The sequence below is a fragment of the Triturus cristatus genome, chromosome 7 (assembly GCF_964204655.1).
Source record: "Triturus cristatus chromosome 7, aTriCri1.1, whole genome shotgun sequence".
Classification (NCBI taxonomy): Eukaryota; Metazoa; Chordata; class Amphibia; order Caudata; family Salamandridae; genus Triturus; species Triturus cristatus.
In genome coordinates this window covers 1843955500-1843976238 of record NC_140590.1, presented here as the reverse complement: position 1 = coordinate 1843976238, position 20739 = coordinate 1843955500, and the positions used below count along the sequence as shown (strand labels likewise).

General features: G+C 42.1%; 1 protein-coding gene across 1 annotated transcript; it reads left to right on the top strand.

The window, feature by feature from the left end:
• Positions 1-2152: 2152 nt before the first annotated feature.
• LOC146813401 (olfactory receptor 1F1-like) lies at positions 2153-11975 on the top strand. The gene is made up of 2 exons (XM_085615418.1): positions 2153-2344; positions 11016-11975. The coding sequence occupies exons 1-2, from the start codon at positions 2153-2155 to the stop codon at positions 11973-11975; spliced, it is 1152 nt and encodes a 383-aa protein (XP_085471544.1).
• The last annotated feature ends 8764 nt before the right edge of the window (positions 11976-20739 follow it).

Here is a 20739-nt window from a genome sequence, read left to right as displayed (position 1 = left end):
GACATGATAGTCAAAAACTTTGAACTGTTGTGGGGGAAATTCAATCAGTTAGATTGTATCACGGATAGCCTAAGAGGCGAGAGGCAGAATAAAGGACATGATGAAGAAGGACGAGGGAATAATATATCATCAGCGGTTAATTTGCCATTGCGCTTGCCTTTTCTGTGGATATTTTCCAAACAAAACTATCTTGGTTTTACTCGGGTTGACCAATGTAATGCGTTGAGGGATCTCTGAAGGCCCACCCTGGTATGGGGGATTATTGTTGTGTCGTCTGCATTTTGTAAGGTGGGGAGTCTCTCCTTACTCATCCTTGGGGCGACTGAGCTGGCTCCTTGGACGGCAGCCCCCAGATCTGCAGTATAAAAATTGAAAAGGAAGGAGGCCAAAACACAGCCCTTTTTGAGCCCGTTATTTGTGGTGACTCTTGATGTTACTGTGGTAGGGCTTGTTTTGACCTGATATAAAGATGTAGTTGCCTTCAGATGATTGACATACCTTATCCAGTCATTTTTTGCTATCCCATTCTCCTTTGTCATTCCATGGTTGTCAAGTTGGTTGAGGCACCTCCACAGCCTGAAATGGCTCTTTTCATTCAGCAAAGAAAACACTTTAAGCCATTCTGTTCTGATGTACTTTTAGTTTCTCCCCTATGCTTTCTTTTTATATGCTGATGTCAGAGCGGCAATGGAGCGCATGTCAAATGATTTGCCACCACTTTTCTTGGCTTCAATTGCCACGCAGAGGGCGTGCTTGCAGTAGATTAAATCCTTTGAATGGCAGGGCCCTTGAGATGTTGTTTCTGAACTAATTCTCTGGGTCTTGTATTGTGCCTTCCCCCACTTCTGTTGTAGGACTACGATTAGGGCTTCCTAGTCGCTTATTACTGAGGTTGGAGTCACTGACTTTATTCCGTTCTTTCTCTTTTCCACCCACTAAGACAAGTTTAGCTGACCATTTAATTCATTGGAGAACCTTATGTCGTTCTACTTCCATGGATACCCCTGTCACTTGGAGTGGAGTTGCTGTATGGACTACTAATTGCAAGATGCCAAGCAGGGGCCTGTGATCACTTTCGCCTCTGTCATCAAACTCAAAATCTGCCAGTCAGGTGGAAGTCGCTGCCTGTCGAGCAAAAATATATCAAGGCTATGCAGATGAGGCAGCTGCCAAGTATCAAGTATATAGGAATGAATGCTATGAATATGGAGAGAGGGTCGGGAGAGTTCTTGCTAATAGGCTACGCCAAAAAGAGGTCCATTCTAGGATAGTCCAGATTAAAGATATGGAGGGGAAATTTGTAGAAACTCCGTCTCTGATTCAAGATTCTTTTAAAAAGTATTATGAAACATTATATACGGCAGAGCCAGTTGTAAGACCCGAGAGTTATCTTGATGAAATGCCGTGTTTAGGGTTAGATGAGATGGATAAAGATGTACTGTCGGAAGGGGTCTCTTGGGAGGAGATTCAAACTGCTATGCTGTCGTTAGCCTCAGGGAAGGCGATGGGCCCTGATATGATCCCCTTAGAGTTTTATATTAAGTTTAGGAAGATTCTAGAGGAGATAATGACTTCAGTATTTCAAGGGGCGATTGATGGGGTTCCCCCAGCTTCTTGGTCTCAAACAGTAATAGTGGTTTTCAAAAAAAAGGGAAAGGATCCCTATGACCTTTCCTCATATCGACCAATCTCTTTAATTAATGCGGATAATAAAATCTACTCGAAATGTTTGGCAAGGAGATTAGGGGCAGTCATTACCCCACTAGTGTCATTACAGCAACACAGGTTTATTGCCGGGAGGGGGACTACGGACCATGTTAGACGACTCATTTCCGTATTTGATTGGGCCCAGGCGATGAGTGTTCCTGTAGGGGTGGCCCTGTTGGATGCCGAAAAGGCGTTCGACAGGGTCTCCTGGGAGTATCTATGGGCAGTTATGAGGTGGAAGTCATTTCCTAATGGCTTCATACGGGCAATACAGTCAATGTATTCCACCCAGGGCGCAAAATTACGGCTGGCGGGAGAGGAGTCACAGAGGTTTTTGATTAAGAGGGGCACCCGGCAGGGGTGCCCCTGTTCCCCACTTCTCTTTGCCTTATTTATAGATCCTCTTATCTCTAGACTAGAGGCTGATATGGAAATTAGACCTATAATGGCGCAGTCATACTCAGTCAAAGTCCTAGCATATGCCGACGACTTGGCAGTTGTGTCTACAGATATGAATAAGGCACTGCAGAGAATTGAGGTCATCACTAAGAAGTTTGGAGCAGTGTCTGGTTATAAATTAAATTTAGGGAAGACACAAGTGCTCCATACAGAGGTTGGATTATCATCCGAGATGGAGGTAGTTACAGAGGCAATGTATTTAGGCATAATTATCTCACCTCAAATTCAAAATATTCCAAAGATTAATGTGGAACCGATGCTCGCATCCTCGAACAAAACTTTGGCACGACTAAATCGGTTGCACCTGTCTTTATATGGAAGGGGCAATGTTCTGAAAATGTCGATTTTTCCGAAGTTCTTATATTTGTTTCGGGCTATTCCAATTCTTTTTCCTAAATCTATATTTACTAAAATAGAACAAATGTGTTCACGATTTCTGTGGGGTTACCGCCGATCTAGAAGAGTAATTAAATGGCTCTATTTGTCAAGGGAACGGGGAGGTTTGGCTCTTCCAAATTTCTATCTATATTACTGTGCCACGTTACTTCAATTTATGGGAGATCTGGTCTGTGGTAGGATGGCGGTTTTGGATCCCGCTTTCTCACCCTCAATATATGAATGGTGTCTGGGTGAATCGGCGCAAGGGTTACTTTTAAAAGTTTTGGAGCCAAGCTACTACAAAAAGACTAGGTTCAAAATTATCCAGGCAGCACATTAAGTTTGGAAGAGGCTGTGTAAGCAGTTCCATATCCCTAGCATTATATGGTATACCCCATTGGATTCGACTGCCATATTACTTGCTGTATTTCAGGACTCGATTATGCGGAGGTGGGCACAGCATGGCATTAAACTAATTGGGGACTTGGTGGAGCAGGGAGAGATTGTGTTGTTTTCAGCACTGCAAGGGAGATTTAGGGTCGGAAAGGCTGATTTTTTTAAATACCTGCAGTTGAGAAGTTTCCTGCAGGGTGCAGTTACGAGGGGTAGATGCCCGGTCCGACAGATTCGAATTTTGGATATAATGAAAGGGAATTCTAAAATAGGGCAAATATATATGGAACTTATGCTGACACAATCTGATGATATGGCTAGACAGGAAGCAATATGGGAGGAGAAATTGCTGGTAACTAACCTGGATTTACAGCTGGTAATGCAAATCGCTGGCTCTATTTTGCTCTCTGGTAGCCTTAAAAGTCAGTCATATATGGCTATGTTTAATTTGTACTATACACCTGCAAAGATCGCAAAATGGAAGACGGGGAGGGGGGATAAATGTTCAAGATGTGGTCTTCACGCGGCAGATTCGATCCATATGTTCTTTTCATGTCCCGCACTTCAGCCACTCTTGCTGGATATTGAGCGTTTTATGTTGCAATCTTTGGGAATTTCGATATTTATAACAGCAACTTTGGTTTTGTTTGGTATAGAATTTGATACAGATTCGGGTAGGCGAGCGGCACCTCATAGAGGTCTTAAGTTCATTTGTATGTCGGTTCTGAGGTTATGTATAACGTTTCAGTGGCTTGACTCGGAGCCCCCGTCTTTTGCTAACTGGAGGGCTAAGATTATCTCAATATATAATATGGAATCGGCATTGTATAAACTGAAAGGTATGTCAAAGAAAAAATTGGGGGCCTCGATATGGGAGCCGATAAGAAACTGGGTAAAGTAAAGATGTCTAGTTTATCTGTATTACTGCTATATTGTTTTCTCTCTCTTCCTTGTTCTTTTTTATTTGTTGTGTTTTTTGGAAATAATGTAATGTTGCCTCGCTGAATCGATAAAATAAAAAAAATAATAAAAAAAAAATAAAAAAAATCTGCCAGTCTGGTTGCTATCATCTCACTGACTAAAATATAGTTAATTGTAGACGTGTTCTTGCAAGTTGGTTTCGAGCGCCCGGAAGGAGAGCGTGTACCCTTTAGTGAGTGGGTCGAGCATAAGTTATCATTATGGAGGAAGGTGTGGAAAGGTATGGTCTTGGCCGTATGTCAGTGAAAATCTGTTATCTTATCCAGGCCCTTCATGTGGAAGTAGCCGGCTATAATAATAATAATCTGAAGAGATTCATATTTAATTAGTAGGTCACCAAGGGGCATATTAACAACGGCCAGCGATAATTATTGCTGGCCGTGCTTAGCACTAATTATATTAACGCAGGCTATCTCTGGTATTTATCGCCCTGGTAGCGCGTTATTAACAACGCGTTACTCCAGGGCGATAAAAATTCCAGAGATAGCGAGGTTATCGCCCTTTTGAAGGGAACATCGCTGATACAGGGTCGTATCAGCATAATCCACCCTCTATGTTAGGGATGGCTAAGTCAGGATTTTAGCAAACGTTAGGTTTTGGCGAAAATGGCAGTTTTCGCCAAAATCAAATATGTGCTAAAATCTGGTGGGCTGCCTTGTAAATATCGCGATGTAAACATCAGTGATATTTGCAAGGTAGTCCATCTTGGGTACGCCCAGTAACGCCCACTTTGCATCTCATTGGAGATGCAAAGTGAGGCGCTGGGAAAAGGGGTGCTAACATGCATGTTAGCACTCTCTTGTAAATGGGGCTGGTTTTATCTCCGCTTTTTTGGCTTTATAAGCCAAAAAAGGGGAGATAAAGCCCTTGTAAATATGCCCCCAAGTGTTCCTATTAGAGGTTCCAGAAAATCTTTCTTCCAAGTCTGTTGAGGGTTGATGTAACAGTTTATCAGCAGTAGACAGAGGGGTTGGGCGCTAAGCCTCGGACCCTTAATTAGTAGAACTTGTATCTTGAGTATTTTGGTGGATATTTCGGTTGCCACAAGTTTACAAGCATACTTTAGGTAAAGCGAGAGTCCTCCAGACGACCGGCCCAAGATGTTCCGTTTGGTGGCTGCTGCTTGAAATTCGTAATAGCATGCTTATGGAGTGGTGGTCATTGCCCACGTTTCCTGAAAGCACACTATATCTTTGTTGGTTAGATAATCCTGTACTGGCTTGTCCCTGGTGATTTTCATAATCCGTGCTATGTTCTAGGAGATTATTGAAAGTTGTTGATCTGAGGCTTTGCCCCATCCCCTCCCTAATATTTTGGCTCTGATTGTTGTTAGGGATATTCCATTGATGTTTTTGGTCTTCTTTAGAAGCAGGCTGACGTCGGCCTATATACGCAGCAAGTTGGTTATTGCTATAAGTGACTCTGATGTTAATTGGCTGCTACTGCAAACTCTGTTACAGTTAGTGTCCCTCAAGACTGAGGGGGCCCCCTTCTCCCTGTGGGTGGGAATAAGGACATTCGAATAATTCTTTGGTGAGGGGGCTGAGCATTTATACACCAATCGGCTAGCTCTTGCGATTATACCCAATACTGCGAGTTGAAGTCGCTGTTGGCATAATCTCACTAGGGTTGAATCATCGTGGGTGTCCCCATGCAGTTTAAGGACTCTTAAACACTCCAGATTGTCTGAGTGGATTTGTGCAAGAGATGTAATGTGTTTGAATAAAGTGGGGATGCTTGTTCAGAATATCGTGGGGTCCCCTGATGTAGTATATTGGAGTGAACATGACCTCATGGATGTATGGAGTTTCCTTGGAGGCTGATGCTTTTGCTGAGCCTCAGTCCTGGGCATGTGTGCTAGATTGGGAGCCTGGGCTTGGTGAAGCCCTTAGAATATTTCTGTGTTGTTGTGGGCCGGTAGCCCTTCCTATTGTGCTTGTCAGGCTCTCCTTTGTCAACAGGCTTGCCTGAGAATGTGCAAAGAACCCTTCCGAGCTTCTATGAGCCTTCGGCCCTTAAGTTGGTCATTGCCTCTACCTGAGTTCTGGCATCCATCGTTGCTGGGTTTATCACCGATACTTTTTGAGCCCAAGATCTGACTTTGGCCTAATGGGAGCCTAAGAGACTGCATCTTACTGTGGAGGGTCGAGGCTTCTGTCCCTTGAGGTTTTCCTTCTTTTACTGCCCCTAGTTTTTCCCCCTGATTGACAGTGAATATTGGGTAGAGTAGCCTTTCTTTGTTATTGTTTCTTGGAGTAGATCTATTTGAGGTGTATGGCAATATTGATCCTATTTTACTTTCGCCTTTTTTTGCAGTTTCTCAGCTTTTACCTGGTTCTCCTGGATACAGGGTCTCGGGCGGCTCCAGTCTAATTGGTGCTACTGAGTAATGGCTGATCCTTGTGGGCTTTTCCCTGGTGCTGGGCCCCAATTGAGCAGTTGGTGCTTCAAGCTGTGACACTTTGATCTGAGTATCCTGAAGACTTGCGCTTGCAGCAATCCTTGATTTTTGGGCTTAGGTGCAGACATCTTTGCCACTTGAGGCCTGAGATGGGTCAATTGGTGCTGTTAACCTAGTGGTTATTCTGGTGGATGCCGGTGAACCCTCCTGCCCCCTGGATATCGCTGCTATGTCTCCTAGGATATCCAGGTGCATTGCCCTCTTGTCGTTGATTAGTGCGAATAAGCAGCAGCAGGATTTTATAGCCATGTTTCTAAGGATATTATCTTCCATTACCTCCATCCTGTTGCTTAAGTGCAAGATGCTCTGTGCTGTTGATTGCAGAAGGTCTATTTGAACCTCCATTTTCATAGACTGCCATAACAGGGCTCTAGCACATGTATTTTGTGTCTTTCTTATAATTGTCAAGTTGGGGTCTTCCTTGTCGTTAGCCTCTTTCAATTTTTAACTCCAGATTTTGAAGGAAGGCGGCAGTGAGATCCCCTGCCTCTATGGAATCGCTCATCTGACTGATTACTGGTGAGGCAGACCTTGAGGTGGATGGCAGTAGTTACTGCTTTAAGTCTTCTTGGCCAAGCCCACAATGCCAGTGAATTTGCCCATTAATGAGTTGGGGTGCATCCTCTTTGTGTGGAGCCTCCCTGGCATTCCCTAAGATGTGTGCGTTCTGTATAGTTGGTAGTTCAGAGCCCCTCTCTTGCAAGGTGGTAATGGTGTTAAAATCGTTGAGCCCTTAGTTACTTATGGATGTGCCCAGTTTGGGCGCTCCCCACTCCCCAGGGCATGAATAGGATCTGTGCTTTTGATTGGAATTGCCGAAAAGGTCAGTGTTATCCATGCAAAAGCTTGAGCCAGCCCTTAAAGATAGTTCCTCTAGCCCTTCATTTGCCCTCTCTCTCAAAGTCTGGGATTGGTTTGACACTAACCGGTTTTTGGAAAAATTGATGCCAATTCTCCGGGACTTTCTCTAGTGGATGAGGTTGGACAGTTCTTATTGTAACCCTTTTGAGCATTGGCAGAGTGATTTCTTTTATGTTGGAGTCTGTTGCTGAGCAGTGGGTGCTCCTCTTTTTGGGCGTCATAGTACAGGAAGAAAGAGACGGTAGGGAGATTTAGATGTTGGTCAGGTGCTATTAAATAGTTTAATTGATGGGGAGGGCTCACCTTGGCTTATCAGATAGAATTCTCTTAAGTCTTCCAGAGTCTTCCCCCTGCCACCTGCTGTCTTTGTGTCTTTGTGGCCACCTCTTCGGGGTCCCAGTGCCTTCTACACACAGGAGACCCTTAGAGATAGAATCTGTCTCACGCTTCTGCTCCGCCAAACTGGTCAGGTTTAAATGTTAGATCTCCCAGTTGCCAGTGTCACTTCCTGCTGTGGAAGCAGCCTGTCTATAAGCTGGTAAAGCCAGTGGGGTCTGAGACTTTCAACTGGTCAGGCTGAGCGGTGCAGAGTGAGGGATCACCAGGACTCCACAAGCCACAACGCATAAAAAAAATGCATCAATTCAAACTATGTTGTCTAGTCCATAAGACCCTTAACGGTCAGGGGCCAAAATACCTAGCAAAAATGTTGACGGACTACCGCCCGGCTAGAACCCTCCGCTCCACCAGCAAGCATCTCCTAATTGTTCCTAAAGTCGGCACAGTTAGGAATGGCGATAGATCCTTCTCTAAAATTGCCCCAGAAACCTGGAACACTCTGCCTCTATACATCAGGCTGAAACCAAATCACCAGAAGTTCCGAAGAAACCTAAAAACCTGGCTTTCCTAGCTCTGACTGGCCACTCATCTGTCTCCCCTGAGTATCTGCTGGCGCTATGAGCCCTACGGGTGATTTACGCGCCTTACACATACCAAATACATACATGCATCCAACCAAGACCTATCTGGGTTGCTTCTGTGGAAGTCTCGGGATCCTCTCTCTGCGGCGGCTCGCGAAGGCTGCCGAGCTGGCTCCACTCGCCTCGGGCATTCACTTCGGTATGAGCCTTGATTGAGTCAGGAAGGGGACTGGAAAGATCCCTGGGTGACCGAAGGAGGTTTCAGTGGTGGACTGAGGAGGACGGCTAGGACCAAAACCGGAAACACCCCGCTGAGTCCTGTTGCAGTCGGACACAGGTTCCTGTGTCTTGTCCTCTATATGTTTGGGCCGCCACTGTCTCCTTGCTGCCCCTTGCAGCTCTGACACTGCACTGACTGCTCCTCTGTATGCTCCAGCCACTACCCCAGCCCCCAGCTGACGTCCCGCTGAGGAGGTTGAAAGCTCCCAGCTGTTGTTTTTTTCACAGTTAGTGGCTGCCACCACTCCACTCCAGGAGAGTCAGCAAGTGAGATGCTCTTCCAACGCAGTTCCAAAGCACTTCCGACTCATCTATTGCCAGTTTTATATGAAAATGTTGTATAAGATGGCAGGAAAACAGATGGATCCTAAAGGATACTAAAAAATACTTTTTTTGATATTAGCATGCATTAATTGATTGTAGGCGTTCCTGGTCTTTCTTAGCAGGTTTAACTGGGGGAGGAGGGGTGTTATCTCCATTTCCTTTCTGTTAGCCTGAGTTTTCGTCTTTCTTCAATCAGGGATCCGTTGAACGATGGATTTGTATCTTTATCACCTGTTTTCTTTTGAGTTTTAAAGGAGCTACGGTATCAATTATTTTTGTCACTTTAATGTTGAAGTGATCCATGAGTTTCTTCAGGTTCAGGCCTTAGTGTAACGAACCCAATGCTTCTGTTTGATAGAGTGCGCGACAGCATTCCTAACTATGAATGGAATTTTGAAAGTAAAGATGTGGTGATCTGACCAGTCGCAAGCAACAATAGAAATATTATCTACGGCATTTTCTTTGGAAATGATACAATCTAGAGTAGATCCTTTAGAGTGGGTTGGTAGCGCACAGGCTTGCACCAATGATTGGTCTGCTAGGAAATCTTTAATAATTTTGACCTGATTATTCTTAAGTTTGTTCCAGTGAGGATTAAATTCCCCTAGAAAATATCATTGAAGTGAGGTGAGGAATTGGCTGTAATAATTGCCATTCGCTGGTCAATGAATGAGACATTATTACCTGGAGGATGGTAGAACACGTGTAGTTTGTAGAGCTTGTTATCTGAAGATCTTAAAGAGAGACCAAGATACTCACATGTTTCCAGGGGTTTCTCGTGAACTTTAGAGATGGCGGTGTTCGATCTATGGATACAGGCCGCGCCTCCCCCATTTTGTTTAGCCTATCTAGTCTCACAATAGAAGTAATTATGTGGAACCAATATATCTACGCACAGGGAAGAAGTTTTGGTGAGCCACGATTACGTTAGGATAGCCACGTCAATATCCTGGCTCAAGATTAGGTCAGTTTGTGGCATGTTTCTTTGCAAAGCGACAGTTGAGTAGTAGGCAAGTTATCGATTTCGATGGGTTAGCCAAGTTAGTAACTTGTTTTTTGGGGATTAGAGATACCTTTTTCAGGTTGTTGAGGTTAGGCTTTCTGTGATTTGACTGTGTAGTTTTGTTTGTGATGATTTGGACTGCTTGAATTTTATGTTCATCTTCCTTTAGGGGGAGACTGGGTGTCGGTTCATAGGATAGCAGTAAGGTTTATATTTCAACGTCCAACATATGATTGCGTGGTAAGTAATACCGATTAGTCAGGGGGATCAGAGTAGTGTTTCGCTTGCTGTGTAGTGCGAGTACTGATTTATGAACATGATTGATTTAATTGAAAATTGAAAATTAAAATTAAGAATTTTAAATTTAAATGATGATTGAGTTGAATACAACAACAATCCTCCACTTTCAGGCTTTGTTTTCCTTTTCCAAAGACATAGAATATGGTTTTGCCTTGAGCCACCAGAAAAGCTTTCTTCACAGATTGTTTTTAACTTCAAGATAACACATTCAAATCAGCTTGTCCATTAAAGAGTATTCTAGTAGGGTTTTTGAAGCCTGTTCCTAATATGAAATGTAATCTTTCCTGAAGATAAAAAAACTATGTTCCTATTGAATACTAGTTCTATGTAGCATCACGAAGATGGCACGTCTCACGTAAAATCACAAATCCTGAGTTGTATTTACTTAAGCAAATATCTGCACTTAATAAAACAGCTGTTTGTGCTTTCTCCTTCCGTTAAATTCTTATAAATGACAAGTTGGTGCAAAGGTTATAAGAAAAGCAGCACTCTTTCTCACATGAAAATATGCTAGTGTTAGCATTGTAATATAACACTCTAGCTCCAAAGCTCATTTTTTATAGGTTGCATTGTTGCCTGTGCCTAGATTTCCCATGTGTTTTTTTCATTGCTACGTTCTTAGTGAAGACTAGTTCAGTATATGCCTTCAAGCGAGTCTGGTAGATTGGATTTCTTGATGTGAAGAAGTCAAGACAAGATGGAAATGGTCAATTCTATATATTGCTATACACTTCATATTAGTTCATGTCATGCCCGTTGGGGGTCTCAACATAGATTGTAGAATATATTTACCTAGACATAAAATAATGTGTGTCTGGTTGATTCCAACTCAAATATTGCAGTGAGTGTTTATTATATTCTGCAATTCAGCCTACCTATATGCATATATTGTATTACTGCATTTACTAAATGTATTTAAAATTTTCTATTTATCTATTTCTGTTTACAGAATATGGTAGCTGTAGCAATTCAGAGACAGGAAAACCAAACAACCGTGGCCGCATTTGTCTTAATTGGATTCTCAAGTTCTTCACAATTTCAAAAGTTATTTTTTGTAATGTTTTTACTTGTTTATATAGGTACTCTGCTTACAAATCTGGCCATTGTATTAGTAATATATTTAGATTCTCACCTACACTCACCAATGTATTTTTTCCTGATGAACTTGTCACTGATTGACATTTCTTTCACCTCAGTCACATCACCAAAGTTGTTAACAATCTTCCTAGCAGAGCACACCGGGATATCATTCAGTGGGTGTATGACCCAGTTATATTTTGTTTCATCATTCACAAGTGCTGAATTTTATCTACTTGCAGCCATGGCTTATGACCGCTATGTTGCAATCTGCAATCCACTGAGATACATGGTGACCATGGACCTAAAGGCCTGCGTCCTGTTGGGAGCCATTTCTTGGGCACTGGGTTTCCTTGACACTCTGCCATTTCTAGTCTTAGCGTGCAGGATCTCATTCTGTAATTCTAACACAATAAATCATTTCTTTTGTGATCTGAGAGCTCTTATTAAACTTTCATGTGATGACACAATGGTAATGGAAATTCTCATCTATGTCGAGGGAGTGTTTATTGGATTTGTCCCCTTTCTTTTAACTCTCACATCGTACATGTACATAATCTCCACAATAATAGCGATTCGCTCCCCCTCTGGAAGATGGAAGACCTTTTCCACCTGCGCTTCCCACCTTATCGTTGTCATTATATTCTATGTGACTGTCATGTGCACTTACATGGTGCCTACCATGTCGCATCAACAATCCCAAAACACAATGTTTTCTGTTCTATACACAACTTTTATTCCATTGTCTAATCCTTTAATCTATACACTAAGGAACAAAGATGTTAAAAGGGCACTAAAACATGTTATGGTTCAAAGGTGTGCCAGTCAATAACAGTATTATTATTAGCAGAATTGAAAAATGGAAATTGTGGGAAAAAACTGCTCCATTACAATATAGAAATTTTTAGGAACAATGAAAATTCACAAATAAAAAGATACACCAGAGTCCTGATTTAGAAGAGGGCGATTAAGGAAAATGTGCCATGGAAGCAGCAGACTTAATATCCAAACATAAGTAGTATATTGACTTATTTAGAGCTAAGCTGTTTAGTACAAATGTAGAAATGTAATACTGTAAAGCAATCTTGCAAAATCCAGGTCAGTCTAGAGTTTCATACCTTGGTGTCACAAGCAAGCTAATTTGGGGAACAACCTTTACAACTTAACTTTACAACGCACTACCTTTACAACGCATTTTTTACAACGCATAATCCATTACAACGCATGACATTACAACGCATGACACTACAACGCATTTTTAAAAACTACCTTTACAACGCATTCCATTACAACGCATACTACCATTACAACGCATACCATTACAACGCATAATATTACACTACACTATCCAACACTTACCCTACTGTTGCACCCCCTGGAGTTAGAATAGTAATTTTTACCCCTATACTATCCAACACTTACCCTACTGTTGCACCCCCTGGAGTTAGAATAGTAATTTTTACCCCTATACTATCCAACACTTACCCTACTGTTGCACCCCCTGGAGTTAGAATAGTAATTTTTACCCCTATACTATCCAACACTTACCCTACTGTTGCACCCCCTGGAGTTAGAATAGTAATTTTTACCCCTATACTATCCAACACTTGCCCTACTGTTGCACCCCCTGGAGTTAGAAAAGTAACTTTTACCCCTATACTATCTAATACTTACCTTAAATGCAATTTAATATTATGCGTTGTAATGGTATGCGTTGTAAAGGTAGTATGCGTTGTAATGGAAATGCGTTGTAAAGGTAGTTTTTAAAAATGCGTTGTAGTGTCATGCGTTGTAATGTCATGCGTTGTAATGGATTATGCGTTGTAAAAAATGCGTTGTAAGTGCATGCGTTGTAAAAGTGTGCGTTGTAACGTCATACATCCAGCTAATTTATGAGGATTTATCAATTTTACAATGATACTCTCCCCAGAGTGAATTTGACATTCATGAAAAGTAGTTATGTCAGTACTTCCAAATAGGCCAGTAGACCACACATACTACGAATAAAGTGGTTTGGACCTGAAAGACATCAATCTTTCAACCATTTTGCCATCATTGTTTCAACACATGGTTTTTCACCTAGGTAAAGCTTTGAAATCCACACTTGTGACACTCAAACTTACATATAAGTTTAAAGCGAAAACCAAACTTCTAAGTAGATTACAGAAAGACATTTTGCAAACTGTATGGCTGAGAATAGCCTGATCTATGAGATATAACCATTTTACAAATGTGTGCAAGTTAAGTTGTTGATAGTGTTTCACCACAGTAAGGATTGGTGGAATTTATCCAGGGACCCAACATCGTACCAGAGGGGTGTAAACACATGAGAGATATGATCCTGGTCCATTGGTTACGCAAGAACGCTCATGTGTTAGGAAAGAGTTTTAGAATAACCAACATACAGTTTCTACTGTATCAAGTTGCTTCAAGCCTGTAAAACATGGGGCTCTTCTAGCTCTGTCATTGAACTTAATCCAAGACATCTGAGAGTGTCCTTTTAAAATTCCTTCAACACTTTCTTTAGGGCTTCTTCTGGTTTATCGGAAAACAATATCAAGATCTCAGTTTTTCTTCAGCAGTCTTGATTTGTTCAGCTAACTTTCAGGACTGAGTTTCCTAGCCACATCTGTTCCGTATACTCAGAAAATGAGGTAACTTCTCATAAAACATGACAGTCCAGAATATCATTAACCTGAGACCCCGAAGACCTTTTTGCAGAACTGCACCAGGTCTTACATTTCTTTTTCCAGACATCAAGCCTAGGTTTTTGTAAGGATATCTGACATTGTGAATGACAAATCTGATGATGGGAAGTTCAAGCTGCATTGATAGAAGATATTTGCTTTGAAAATTGACAGTAATCTGAAATGATGCTATTTTTAACATTTCCTACCAAGGAATTGAAAACAGAAACATATTTTCCCACTGTCAGCAAATACATGCAGAAAACAACAATTGTTTGCTGCTTCAGAGAAGGCGGCTGATGTCAATGGTGGTGTGATAGGCGATGTTACCATTCATGCCACTGAAGAAGCATTTTTGGATGTTATCTTAGTTGCTAAATAGTAGAGATGGTTGCAACTATACTCACTAGCAATGCATAGTCTCATAATACATTATTATTGATTGAAAGACAGAAGTACCACTTTCAACAAGTATGCTCTCTCAATCAAGGTACCGCTCCAGCTACATGTCGGCTGCTAGCAAACTGGACAAAAAAGAGCTGCACTTTGACGTTGCAGTGATTTCATTGATCAGCTCATTGGTGATGTGCTTTCTCCTGTGGTGTTATAAATGATATAATTTATTACATCTGTGTGCATATGCGCTTGTCTTGGTGCATTTGTGAGTATTCATATATAGATAATAAAGACTACAACCGTGTGGAAAAGTCAAGAAAAGTATTCCTAGAGATTAAGGAACTGATTAATAATTATGCTTCATTTACGCATGCCAGGAATTCAGATTCCTGGCATATGTAAATGGAATTACTACCACAACAGGAGCCAGCGGGAGTTATCACATGACATTCCCAGCCGTATGCCTGGACACCTGTGCCTGGCTGTGCTTTCCAAGCATAAGACCACACACTTCTCACAAAAACACTGTTTTAGTAATTCAAACCCAGGCTCAACACCTTGGTAGCTATTTCAAAGAGTAGACAAGCTTAATTTGGGAAAATGTGTAAAGTGTTTAGCAGTAGCAAAATAGGCTACACACAACACAATAAAACCCCACACCGAATTAATTTTATTGGGAGAAAATGACACCAAAATGTCACCAATCTAATAAGGAGAAACAGAGATATACATTTTTAAATATTTAAGGCAAAACTACTAAGAAGAAGTAAAGCGCTAATTAGTAGTCACCGCTCATGGGTCACCGGGACTGAAGAGCGATTTCAGGCTGACTGCAATATAGTGTGTGTCGGATGCACCAAGCGGGCTGTCCAGTGAAAGATTTTACCTTCTGACTTAGTCTCTGAAATGGCAGTCATTATCATCCCGTGGGGCAAGATTGCAGGCTGTATCCAATGGAGTCCTCTAAAAAGCCAGATAACCGTTGACCAAGGTCTCACTCAAGCTGGTTTAGTCGGGAAAAGCTCAGAGTGCTAAATATTCAAGTTTCATGCTAGGCGGATTTGTTTTGAAGATTCGCCCTGTCGATATTTCAACCTTTAGAGTTATTTTTTTTATTTAGATTAAAATCCTCCAGCGAGGCAAGCATGAAGATGTACTCAACAAAGTTCTTCTGAAATCAGACACCTTTGCCGTGAGGTCCTACTGATGTTCTGGATGTCTTGAAAGTCTAAAAAAGTCCCAACTTTTCAGAGCTTCTAAAGCAGTTCCAGTTGGTTATTTCCAAGGCTCCCAGGGCAACAGGAAATGTCCTTAGGGGCCAGGGCTCATTCCAGTAGAGGCCACCAACAAGGTTCAATCCATTTCTCCTTGCTACTGGTCAGCTGGGCACTTCAGGAAAGAGGCCTCTTGAAGCTTGTTGTGTCCTGTACCCACACAGGAAGTCAACCATCTGACCCTTGGAGTCTACTTCTTAGTCCTGAGTCCAGGTTTGGAGCAGGTCCAGTGCTTCTAGTCTCCCTACAGGCCTCTAATATCCTTATTTCATTCCACAGGTCCAGGGAGAGTTCTGATGAGATGTGGGTGAGGTGGCACATTTGTAGGATTCATTAGCCTGTGGATGGGGGTTACTCCTGGACACTCCCTAACTAACAAGGAAAGAATTCCAAGGGGCAACCCTTCGCAGTTTTGCAGAATATATTGTTTGCCTTACTGCAAACTATGCCACAGTGCACCATTTCAAGTAAAACCCAAGGTTGTGTTTATGGACTTTAGCAGTTCCCTCTCCCCAGTTACACCAAACTGGTTCTGGGACCAGTTCCCTCCCACTAGGCAGGTGCCAAGCTGTCTACAGAGAGCCCAGAAAGCAAAAGGATTCTCTTACCCAGGTACCCCTTTGCACTTAACTATGAATGGACAGGCCTCACCTTAGTCCTTCTCAAGTAAATGATGTTCCTGAGCCTTCTCCAGCTGCTCTTCCTGAATGATATGTGTCACATACCTCACATCCAGGTCTACCTGCCAAAAGACTTAAGCCATTGTTTCCTGTCTGGGAGGAGGTTTCAAACCTTGATAAGGGGAAGTACAATAGGCTAGCTGCAGGCAGGCTAAAGCTAATTAGTCAACCATAGGTTCAAGCAGACAAAATCTAACTTTTTCAGTGTTACTATTCCTAAATATTTAATAAATTGCAGATTTTACAACTGAGTTTGATTTGTAATACGCAAACCAAACCAAATAGAGTAGAGTTATGATTTTGTTCTGAACTTTGCTTTTTCTCCTAGGATAGCTATATCCTCAAAGGACCCGATTGCGATGTACGGAGTTCGTCCGACATCGCTCGGAAAAATTGTTCTGTCGACGCCCTGTCATCGGTTTCAGCCCAGCTATTAGGATGCAACCGAACCCTGTTCGGTCGCATTCCAATTCTCAACTTTGCTATGAGAGCATGCATTCCGAACAGAATGCATGCTCTCATAGAAAAAAGCAGGGGTGCAGTTTGTCCCTGCACCCCGTGGCAGGCACCTAAAGGTGCTTGCCACCGGGTGAAGGGATCAACGGGGGCACCATAGGCCATGATTCAGCGGCCTTGCATCCATGGGGGCCCTGCTGGGGGCCTCCAAAGAAAGTTTCCCAATGCCTTTTTTGTGTCGGAAAGGCCAGTGCAGAAAGGCAGTGGGAAACTGCCATTGTAGTTCCTCGGCCGGAGAGAGCCGGCCGAGAGATTGCTGAAGGCCTTCCGAATGGCGGACGGGCTCTCTGAGTCCGTCATCAGCCATTCGGAACTTTTGATGGTAATAATTTCCGATCGACTCCATCTAAATGGGTCGTTCGAAATTATTACAAGCAGGAGATTACGATGCAGTAAGGATGGCTCCGACCCCTACCGCATCGTAATCGGACCCTGAGAGTGAAAATAGCTTTGGCGGGCTAGGCGCTGCAGGTACATAGCAACAGTATATTTTTGCGTGTGCCACCTTTAAATGCTACATAGCCTTCTTAGGGGGTAACTCATTTAATATCTAGTAGGGATATTTCTGCTCAAAAAGAGTTATTTAGGCAGGTTAGCCTACATGTGTAATAGATGCAGGGTTAAAAGTTGGAGGAGTCAGGCTACACAGGCAGTCCTGAAGTCATGTTTTCATTGTGTCTTTGTAAGCCTAGTCGATTGCACAGCATGTGCTGCCATCCACAGGTGACCTTTAACCTTTAACATGGCAATGGTGCATTTGGAGCACCATCAAACCACAACAAATGTGGCGACCATGCAAATAGAAAGTACTTTCTCGCATAGGTGAAGGTGTAAACCTTCACCCCTAATTTTATTTTATTTGTCATTAGTTTTTTTTAACTGAGATATGTGTGCAAAGAAGAGGGTATTCCCACTGTCAGTGCACACAGGCGATACTTACACTCATTTATCTCTTCAACCATGTCAGTCACGTTTTGGCCTAGTACTCAAAGAAGGTATTGGGAAGACAAGTTATGGTTGTACGTGTTAAGGTGCAACTCTGAGGTATTATTAATAAATGGGGAATTTGAACTGCTAGTTGTGATTGTTTTTTCTGTTATAATTGTTGGCATTTTCATCATGTACAATTCATTATGTGTTATTTTGTACAAATGCTTACATTCTTGTTGTGAATATTAAAACCTAAAAATCATGTATATGATGGTTTCTCTGTTGAAACTGCGCTTTAGAAGTTGTATTCACAAATCTATAATTTTAGAAAAAACGAAATGATATGTCCCTATTTATTTCAATGTGCTGTGCACAAAACACAATTTGCAAAATCTGTAGTGACTTTTACAACATATGAAAACTATCATGTAAATTGTAAATCAAGGTAAACATGTGGGTTTTTGCTATGAGAAATAAAAGGCCCCAATATACACATCTTGTATCCCAAGGACTCCCTTACCCACAAACACCTTTAGTCACATGTTGACTCTTCTGGAGGGATCAGGGAAATTTGAATGTGAGAGATCTGAGAGCACAAGACTCACTACAAGTCACACTTGTATGTTCAATAAGTAATACTGAAAACATTAACTCATTAATAAAACTGCCTCAAAACTCTAATGCTGTCCTTATGTGTCTAGCACAGCCTTCAGCTTGCTGAGAGCAAACAAGCACAGCAGAGAAGATGAAGCACAGACGAGAGAAGAGCATTTGTTGCTTTTAACATATGGAAATATCAAAGAGGAATCTTGTTGTCATCTTCCCATGCTGTTGTTAATGCAAAGCCACTGTAAAGGCAACACATTTTTTAAAATAAAGTCACAGCTTTTCAAATCAGAGGAACCATTTACATGTCTTATGGAGTAACTTTTGGACATTCGGTCCACATTTAAACAATATATTTATAAACAAATGTCATTTTAAAATAAATCACTTTGGTAAAAGATTGTGAATTCATTTAATTCAGTTGAAATGTAACAGATCTGTTATTCAATCATAAACTTATAACAAATATAGATGTACACATCCTTTAAGTTGATGTTTGACCAGGTAGTATTCTGATTTGAATAAAATATTACATTTATTCTCACTTATGATTGCATGATAGCTTGCATATGCTAATTTATGCTAACTCATACAAAGGGTGGCAGGCACTAATGTTAACATCCAAGCTTAGTGTTGGGAACAGTTATTTCTGCAAATTAGTTGAGATGTTGAGGACTCCACCTCTTAGAGTATGTTTAATGGTCAGGTGAATGCACTGACTAACTGACCCCCTGCTGTACATTATAAGGATATTGCAAGTCATCATGGAGTTCCATGAACATATAGGTGATCAGGGCTGAAGGCTATGTTCGTTTATAAGGTCATGGGACCTTGGGTAGGAATGCACGAGTGAATGCCACGATCAGTGCAGACAGCCAACTTATGGCAGAACGGCATTCTGCATCTACTAGATTATAAGCCATGTAGAAATGCATTCTTAAAATGGGTACAGGAGCAGGCTTCTTTCAATGGAACCAAATACACCTGTAGCAACATTTAGGTCCATATTTCCTAAGTGTTTGTGTCACCCTTGCATCGTGCCGGTGCCGCAGGGCAATGCAAAGACTTATTTGTGATTTACAATGCCTCGCAAGGCTTGATTTGTGTGGCTTTGCGTAACACAACGCAGCATCTTGCACTGTCTTGTGTTACATTTAACCCTGGGCGTAGTTTGCGAAGTAGCGCTACGCGTAGCTATGCAAAGTGCACTTTGCACAACGCGGGCTACGCGTAGTACTTCGCGAACTGCGTAGTACCCTGTTCACACTGTGCAAGATGCCGTTTTCAATGATTGCACAGTGCAGACAAGCATCCGGCACTGTGCAATCATTGAAAGCGGCATCTTGCACAGTGTGAGCTGTAGTTTTCTGCCGCTCGGGTAGATTTTTACTCGAGCGGCAGCTTTCTCAACGTGGACTGGTAGTTTCTAATCGCGAGCTGTCGTGAGCATACGCGACTACTCGCAATGAGAAACCTGAGCTTCCCGCGTTGAGAATCTCACTGGGAGGTTTATTTTCCACGCTCTCGATCGGCAACTTGATGTTGCTGATCACGAACGAGGGAAAAAAGTGTCGCCGGGATGTCATTTTGCTTGCTCGCGGTCGCCAACTTTACGTTGAGGACCGCGAGCAAACAAAAAATGACTGCTGCTACGCGTGTTTGCACTGTGCTACGTGCAATTCGCGTAGTGCGAAACTTTGCAAACTACGCGAGCGTAGCGTAGTGCTTTGCCCAGGCTTAGTTACATTTCTTAGTGGTAGGCAATCCATGGGTGGAGCATGGGCTTTCCAGTGCATCCGCGAAAGGATTTCACACCAATTTCTGATTTTCTAAGTTTTGTAAAGCTGGAATTGTGAAAAATCAGTATGCGTACCACAGTGAGGCATAACAAGGAGAAATATGTGAATTTATTTCTCCTCATTACTGCCTCTTTCTATGTGTAGTCCATTCTGCATCACTAATAGAAAGAGGAAAATGTCTCTTAGGATTGCTCATAATGCAGGCACCCTTGCCGTATGGTGCAAGGATGCCTTGGCTGGTTCCAGCCGCAAGCGCGGAAAAACTGGGAGAGAGCTGAAGAGCATCATTTCGTTGTAAACACAGCACTCTTTAATTCTCTCCCCTTCATGCAACGCAGCGCAATGCAGCAACTGGCCTTACTGCACTGCATTTTGTTAATTCTTAATAAATCTGCCACTTAATATTTACATATAACCATTGGCATAGATAGTTTGAGTCCTACAGACATCAGGCCTGATTCAGAAAGGCTTTTACAAGTATGTGTAGCATTGTTCGTCTAGTACATCCTAACACATCATTAAATGCAATTTACATAATTAAGGGCCACCTGTTCTACTTATTATGTACAGAAATATCTGCACACATAATCCAAAGATTTCGTTTTGAAATGAGAAATATCTACTGCAAAGTGGTAGGAAGAATGAAAAATGAAGGATGGATACTTGGTAGGGGCTTGCAAATCAGCAAAAGTGTATGTCAGTTGCAAT